Source organism: Pteropus vampyrus, unplaced genomic scaffold (assembly GCF_000151845.1).
Source record: "Pteropus vampyrus isolate Shadow unplaced genomic scaffold, Pvam_2.0 Scaffold250, whole genome shotgun sequence".
Lineage (NCBI taxonomy): Eukaryota > Metazoa > Chordata > Mammalia > Chiroptera > Pteropodidae > Pteropus > Pteropus vampyrus.
The window spans coordinates 1,321,136-1,328,408 of NW_011889031.1; the positions used below are offsets into that span (position 1 = coordinate 1,321,136).

Below are 7,273 nucleotides of genomic sequence, written 5' to 3' on the forward strand. Positions count from 1 at the left end.
TGCATATCGGAGGGATGCAGTTTGGATGACAGAGGAGGGAAGGGACCAGAAGACTGGACCCAGCGGGGATGCTGTGGATCCCTGGCTTAAGGGGATGGGGGCATTAGGGTCACCTAGAAGTCGTGGGGGATGGAGAAGGGGAGGGAGAGGATTAGGTGGTGGCCTCTTCCTGTTACTGCCACTGCTAGGCGACCTGGTGGTGCTCAAACTGACCTTGGGACACGCCTGCCCAGGGTGGATGCTGCGTGGAAGGAGCTAAGCCAGGCAGGGGGTGAGGTTGCAGACTCCTGGTCTTAGGGCGGAGAGGAGGGGTGTACTAGTTCAGTAGGGCTGCCCTAATAATGTACAACAAATTGGGTGGCTTAAACCACAGACGTCCTCTCACAGTTCTGGAGGCCGGAAGTCGAAGGTCAAGGTGTCAGCAGAGTTCGTTGCTTCTGAGGGCTGTGAGGGGAGGATCTGTTCCCTGCTTCTCTCCCAGCTTCCGGGGGGTTTGCTGGCGATCGTTGGGGTTCCTTGGCGTGTAGATGCATCACCTCAATCTCCGCCTTCATCATCACATGGCGTTCTCCTTGGGTGTCTCCACGTCTAAAATGTCCCTTTGTGGAAGGACACCAGTCGCCTCGGATTGGGGCCCACATTAATGGCCTTGTCCTATCTGATTTCATCTGCAATGATCCTGTTTTCAAATAAGGTCACGTCCCCAGGCCCTGGGGGTTAGGGCTTCCCCACGGGAGTTTTGGAGGGACACAACCAACCTGTACCCCTGGGCGTTAGGGGGCCCGGGAGAGGAGGGAGTCGGAAGCCAGAATCGCGGTCTTTGAGAAAATGGATGGGAGAGGGGGAGGTACCAAAGGATAATTTTGAGGTGACTGGAGTCTGGCTTGAATGTTCCACAGGCGTCCCGCTTAATTTGCCCAAAATACAACCATTTGAGTTCTCCCTCCCTGCCCCCCAAACATCCCCTCTTTGACGCTGAGGGAATGGCACTGCCAAGGCCAGAATCCGAGCCCTGAGCAAGTCCCACTGGCTCTTCCAAACGCCGCACGTGGAGCCGCCTCTCCCCCGCTCTCCAGCCTCCTAACTCACCTTCCTGCTATCGGCCTAGCTCATCTCCAGATTGTTCTGCAGCAGCCAGAGGCCTCTCCTACAACCTCAATCCGAATACCTCGTTCCCTTACTCCACACCCTGGGATGGCTTCTCACCGGCGGAGAATATATCCTAAGTCCTAGCGTGGCTGTCCGGGCGCCGAATGATCGGGCCGGGCTGAAAGTGACTCCAGTTCCCCAGGCCTTTCCTGGCCTCCACATGCGCTGTTCCCTTTGCCTGGGATGCTCTTCCAAGGCCTCTCCACTGAGCCACTCAGGAGAGGGCAGGCGCTCGGCACGTCTGGGTTCATTCCATGGAGGAGAGCGAGACAGGCTGGAATAAGGGTGGGACCCTTTATTTTCCCCAGGACCTCCTTTCCCACGACCTGGCGTTGATGATTCCATTCCCCTTGGGACCTTTGAGAGGAGTCGGGAACTCTATTTCCCATCAGCCACTGGGGTTGAAGCAGTCAAGGCCTCTTTTCCCAACCTGCGTAAGGGTTGGGGACCAGGCTAATCTGATAGCGTTGTCTTGGGAAAATCTACAACTCCCAGAAGACTTCGAGACTGGCTCTCCCGCCGCTGAGGGGGCGAGCGCCGCAAGGCTTGCCGGGAATCGTAGTCCGAGGGAAGGGTGCGCCACCTGCTGGGGAGGCAGTGTTATTGCACTCAGGGTCCCTTCATGTCTGTGGATGCCTGTGGCCAAGGGCAGGGCCGGGACCCAGGTCCGAGGTTCGGGGTGCTGCCCCTCAGCCAAATGGGAGCACTGCGTGTGGGAAACTGCTCTCGGGCACGCCCCGGGAGACAGGATTCCCTTCTAGCTGGGTCTTGGTCCCCGGCCCGCCCGGGGTCGTGGTTTCTTTGTACTAAAGTCATCACAGCTACTGATCTCCGCGTAGAATGACGTGGGGTCCCCCAACCTGCCAATCACCCCTCTCGGGATCCACGAGTCTTTGCTCCGTGGGGATACCACACATGTCCCAAGCTGGAGAGTAAAGGGGGACAGGCCTGGACCTGGACCTCAGGAGCACCCCAAACCCCAAAGGAAGTGGTCCTTACACTTCGGAGGCTGGCGGATTCCCAGGAAAGGAGATGCGACAGAAACGCAGGCTCCCAGCGCTATCGCTGCTTGGTGTGGCCTGTCCTCGCAAGGGCGATCCTCCGCGGGCTGAGAAGCGGGGGCACCCCTCCGGTCCCGCCCACTTCCGACTCCAGCCACCTCTTGGCGAACCCCAGGGAGACCAAGTCCGTCCCTCCCGCACCCAGGGGAGGGGGCATTCTTCCTCTTTCCTCCGCGTCTGCCCTTCGCGTAGCCTCCCAGAGTCGGTCCCCTCGTGGCCCTCCCAGCTCTCTGGTTTTCCCCAGAAGCACTAGCCCAGCTCACGAGCTCGTCAGGCGTTACTTGCCACCCCTCAAATCACAAGTCTGATTGAGGAGGGTGGAGGTGGGGGTGACACCCAGGGTGGATCTGGACCTCGCCCAGCATACGTGTCGCCCAGAATACCCGCATCACCCAGAATACCCGCGTTCCAGGGCAGGTCCCACGCAACACCGACTCCCGCCACATTAACTGTCCCCGTTTACTCCAGGCTTGGGGTGCAGCCAGAACTGAGCCACCCCAGAGGCCCCCAGGGGGCCACCCAATTGGATGGCACCCTTCCCCAGAGTGGCACCCCTGGCCCTGGTCATGGTCATGGTCAGTCACAGATGGGGCGGACTGGCTGGCTCGACCAAGTACCTCGGCTGTGTCAACCCCAAGAAATGAGGGGGTCCACAGGCCAGGAGCGGTTCAATAATTAATAAGATTACCAACAGCGTGTTAATTACAAATAAGAGAGGAGCTAGAGGTGGTGAATTTTCCAAAGGGGGAACCAGGATCCGCAGCCCCAGGTCCCGGGTCCGGCCTCGTGGGCGGGGCGGCTCAGTAATAAATAACGGAGTTGGGGGCGGGGGGTCAGGGCTGCTCCTGCTTCTTCTTGACAGAAATCCGCTTCTTCCTGGCCGCCAGCATCTCATAGAAGGGGTCCACACTCACAGCTGCCCTGCGGAGGGGAGGGACCCCAGGGTGAGGGTCAGGGAGTCTGGGCCCCAGCCCCCCACTCCCCCGAGGACCCCAAAGCCCAGGCTCACTGGATGGACTTGATCCACTCATCCTTCTCCTCCTGTGTGGGCGCTGAGATCCGGTAGACCATGTGGTTCCCCTCCACCACCCGGCCATCGGCCTCCGTTTTGCAGGCTTTGATGAGCTGCCCTTTGTTGTTGGGGATGTAAAGCTCAAAGCAGTTCTGGGAGGACACAGGGGAGCAGGGACGGCAGGTAAGAGCCAGTCCGGGGGCTAGAGGGGCCCCCACTGTGACAGGAAGGGGTACAGAGAGGGTCTTACCGGCTTCCGGGGGTCGTCCACCTCTCGGATGCTCAGATTTTCCAGGGGGATGATTCCTCGGGGCTCCTTATCCTGAAAGAGCAAGTTGAACAGGCCTTAGCCTTCCAAATCCTCCCCGCCACCCCCCTCCCTCAGACTCGGGGTTCCGGCCCCCACCCCAGGACCCAGAGCATAGTCTGGCTCTGTCCTCACCGTCGTGTACTCAAAGTAGTAGAGGCAGTTGTCTGTGAGGATAAACCAGCGCCGCTTCCACGTCTTCACCCGACCCCCTGAAAGGGAAGGGGCGGGAGGGGGCCTGGGCTCAACACAGGGACAGGGCCTCTGGGAGGGTGGGGAGGGGACTGAGAGGCAGAGCAAGCAGAGGGAAGGCGGGGCTGGCGGGCCTAGGACAAAGCGATGCGTGGGAAGAGACAGACAAGCAGGGACAAGCGCATCTGGGCCCGGGAACTGGTCCACCCCCGGCGTGGGGCTCTACGCTTTCTGAGCCTGTCTGCCAGCCCAGGGCCCAGGAGCCCGAGCCCCAGCCTCCTCCCCTCGTCTGGTGTTGGGGAGCGAGGGCAGCCGTGTACCTACCTCCTGGGGCAGACAGCGAGAAAGCAGGCAGGACCAGGCCAGAAGGGGAGGTAGAAGAATGGGACGCCCCCAAAGCCGCAGGCGCAGGCGACAGAAATAGGGTGGGCGAGGGAAGGAATGCGCAGGGGGTGGGAGAGACAGAAACAGCAAAGAGAAACACGCAGAGAGAGAGAGAGAGGGAGGGAAGGAGGGAGGGAGAGAGAGAGAAGAAAACCAGTTACATCCACAGGAGAGAGGATCGGCAGGGCCCTCCCTCTCGGGGGGCCGAGGGTCCTGAGCCCCACTGAGGCCGCTGCGAGCACCACCCTCAGCAGTGCCGGGCTCCAGCCCACCCCCAGGCCGTGTCCTAGGCCAGGGGGGCCCCCCATTGCCAGGATTCTCTCCTGGAGGTCATGCCCAGGTGGGAAAAGACAAAACCCCCAGTCCTCGGCCAGAGGTGGCCCGTACAAACTGGCTGTGTGACCTTAGGACAACCTTTGCCCTCCGTGGGCTCCAATCTGGAGACCCAACTTGGGCCCCCACCTTCCTGCTTCAAGGTGACCTGCTTCTGTGTTCCTTGTGGTGCCAGGAGGAACAAACGGGAACAGTAAAATGGCTTTTATGAACCCTCGCTGTGACGTTAGCCACCACCAGACGACCTTTCCTGTATTTTGGGGTTTTAAGAAGTCCCTTTCTCTACTGGCCACAAAGCCACGTGCTTGAGCCAGAGATCTGGGCCTAAGGACGCCAAGGCCACCTCTGCCCTGCGGTGGCTGCAGTGACTGAGCCTCGATTTCCTCATCCGGGGGATGGGAAGGACCCTGCTGAGGGGAACTAGCTCCTGCTGAAGAGGCCACTCCCTGTCCACCATGCCCTCACTGCCAGGGACCACTGTCCTGGCAGAACTCAAATCCCCAGAGCCCTCGGTCTCCTTGGAGCTGATGCGGGAACCCACCCGCCCCAGCGCGCAGGCTGAGGAGTGCTCTGCGTGTTTTTGTTCCCAAGACCCCGCTTCTGTTGGCTGGAGGACACCTTGGCTTAAGAGCACAATTCCACACCGGGGGAGTGGGGACGTGAGGGAGCGAAGGCCTGCCCTGGCCCCTCCACTGGGCTGGAAGCTTCTGCTGGGCCCTCCCACCGCCCTGGCTGCCTCCACTGTCTGCAGCGGACTGGACTGTAACTCCTCGTCAGAGTCTCTGTCTCCCAGAGCAGCCATTCATGGCTTCTCCGTTACAAAGCCACAGCGGACATGCCTGTGGCAGCTTCCGTTAAGGGCGCAGCTCCAAGCCGGCGCGGGACCACCTGGGGAGCTTTCAACGTGACGGATGGCCCGCTGTGCCCCAGAGGTCCTGACTTCCCGAGCCTGTGGCGGGACCACTGATGCTGTGCGAGCTCCCGGGTGACTCTCTAGGGCAGCCAGGGCTGAAAACCATTCGAACCCTCAGGAAGAGGCACCTGTATGTCCCTTGCCAGCTGATCCTGAATTTGCTAGAGTCGCCTGTCCCATCCCGGCCAGGGACTCTTCATTCATAAGCAGAGCCTGGCATGTCTTTGATGGCCTCTAACTCCTCTTCACCCCGGAAGGTTGATAGAACCCCACCCCTACGTGAGGCCCCAAGCTTGCTTTCAGCCCCATTTCCGGACGCAGAAACAGGTCCAGAGAGGTCGAATCACCTGCCTAAGGTCACACAGCGGGTATGTGCGGAAGCCGAGTCGAGTCCAGAGCCCGGTCCGCCAACTTCCCCTGCAGAGGCCCCCGAGGCGGTCAGGTGGGGACGTACCCAGCTTAAGGAGCCAGCCCTCCCGGTCCGGGTTGAAGAAGGTGTGGGTCAGATCATTCCCATCATCCTCAGGGATCTTGAAGGGCTCATTTCGGATGCTGTCGTAGAGGTTCTGAGGGGCAAAGGCCCGGTCAGCAACTCCAGGCCCCTGGGACCCTCCTGGGGCCACTTGGCAGTGGGGAGGCAATGAAACTACAGGCAGGATGGCCCACGGAGGGAGGGAGGCTGGGGAGGGAAGGGCAGCAGATGGCGGAAGAGGGGAGGGAGCCCTGAGGAGGAGAGGGAGCAGGAAAGAAAGATGGAAGGATGACGGACGCAGATGTAAGAGCCTGCCGAATCCTCAGACAAACAGAAAGATCGAAAAGACTGAAAGTCAGAGGGCCAGAGAGGGCCAGAGAGGAGAGACAGACAGACAGGCAGCCGGAGAAAGGACAGGATGGCATGGTGACAGCGCCCGCGGCAGGGCGGATTCCCAGGCAGAGGGCTCAGGCACTGCGGGACCCACGAGGGGAGGGTCTGTGGCAGGAAGAGGGACGGGCCGGGGGCGTGGGGAGCGGAGGAGGGGGCCTGACCCTGAGCAGCTCCTCAGGCAGGTCCCCGCCCTCGTTGATGCCCCGGTTCATGGCCACGAAGCGCTCGAGGCCCGGCTTGTCCCGCACGTTGGGGTTGTGCAGGCTGGTGTTCAGCATGATCACGGCGAAGGACAGAACGTAGCACGTGTCTGTGGCAGAGAGCAGGGCGGTGACGACATGGGTGTGTGAGCCCCATTTCCCGCCCCCCCACCCCCGGCACCGGGCTCCAGGCCCCACCTGTGGACTGGAACACCCCGGGGTTGCACTGGCAGTACCGCTGTGCAAAGGCTTCCATCATCCGGTCAATCTTCTGGGCCTCTCCGGGGAGGCGGAAGCTCCACAGAAATTGCCTGGGTGAGAGAGGGCCGGGTATGGCAGCCAGGACGGGCAGAGCGCTGTCCCCACTCCCGGTCCCCGTGTTGGGAACCCGTCAGTAAGTGTGCCAAGTCTCACAGCCTCAGAGCTGTTTTAGGTCTGGACGCCTGATGCCACCTGGCCAGGGAGCACGGACCGTGGCATGCTCAGGGGACATGCATTCTTCTGGCATGCTCAGGGGACATGCATTCTTCCTGCGAAGGTTGCTAACCAGGCCTGGAGGTTGCTAGGGGCCTGGTCTCATGCGGGAGGATCTGCAGAGAGCTGACCTGACACCATTCGAGCACCTGGATACAGCTATACCTGAAGGAAGCCCTACCGGGGACTTCTGTGCTACGCGAGCCCACCGGTGCCCTAGCTTTTGTTTCTGGTTTCGTTTGGAGCAGGCGTCGTCGCTTGTAAGGAAAGCCTTGGCGGGCACGCTCGCTGCTGCCCTTCTGAGCCCACCCCTCTCACCTGAGGGCCTGCACCAGATTGAGGTCGGTGAACTCGTGCAGATCCACAAAGGCGTGGAGCACTGC

The 7,273-nt window shown here is 61.0% G+C and overlaps 1 protein-coding gene across 4 annotated transcripts in view; it reads right to left on the minus strand.

Moving 5' to 3' along the window:
* Positions 1-2,872: 2,872 nt before the first annotated feature.
* CYTH2 (cytohesin 2) overlaps positions 2,873-7,273 on the minus strand; it is an 8,937-nt gene continuing 4,536 nt past the window's right edge. For 2 of the 4 annotated variants that reach the window (XM_011374594.2, XM_011374595.2), the window contains 7 exons: positions 6,615-6,727; positions 6,378-6,526; positions 5,806-5,917; positions 3,665-3,741; positions 3,473-3,544; positions 3,220-3,374; positions 2,873-3,131 (listed from right to left, as the gene is read on the minus strand). In XM_011374594.2, the coding sequence (XP_011372896.1) occupies positions 3,044-3,131; positions 3,220-3,374; positions 3,473-3,544; positions 3,665-3,741; positions 5,806-5,917; positions 6,378-6,526; positions 6,615-6,727 (766 nt within the window). In that variant the 3' untranslated portion in view covers positions 2,873-3,043. The other 2 variants (XM_023520148.1, XM_011374596.2) reach the window with 2 other exon arrangements.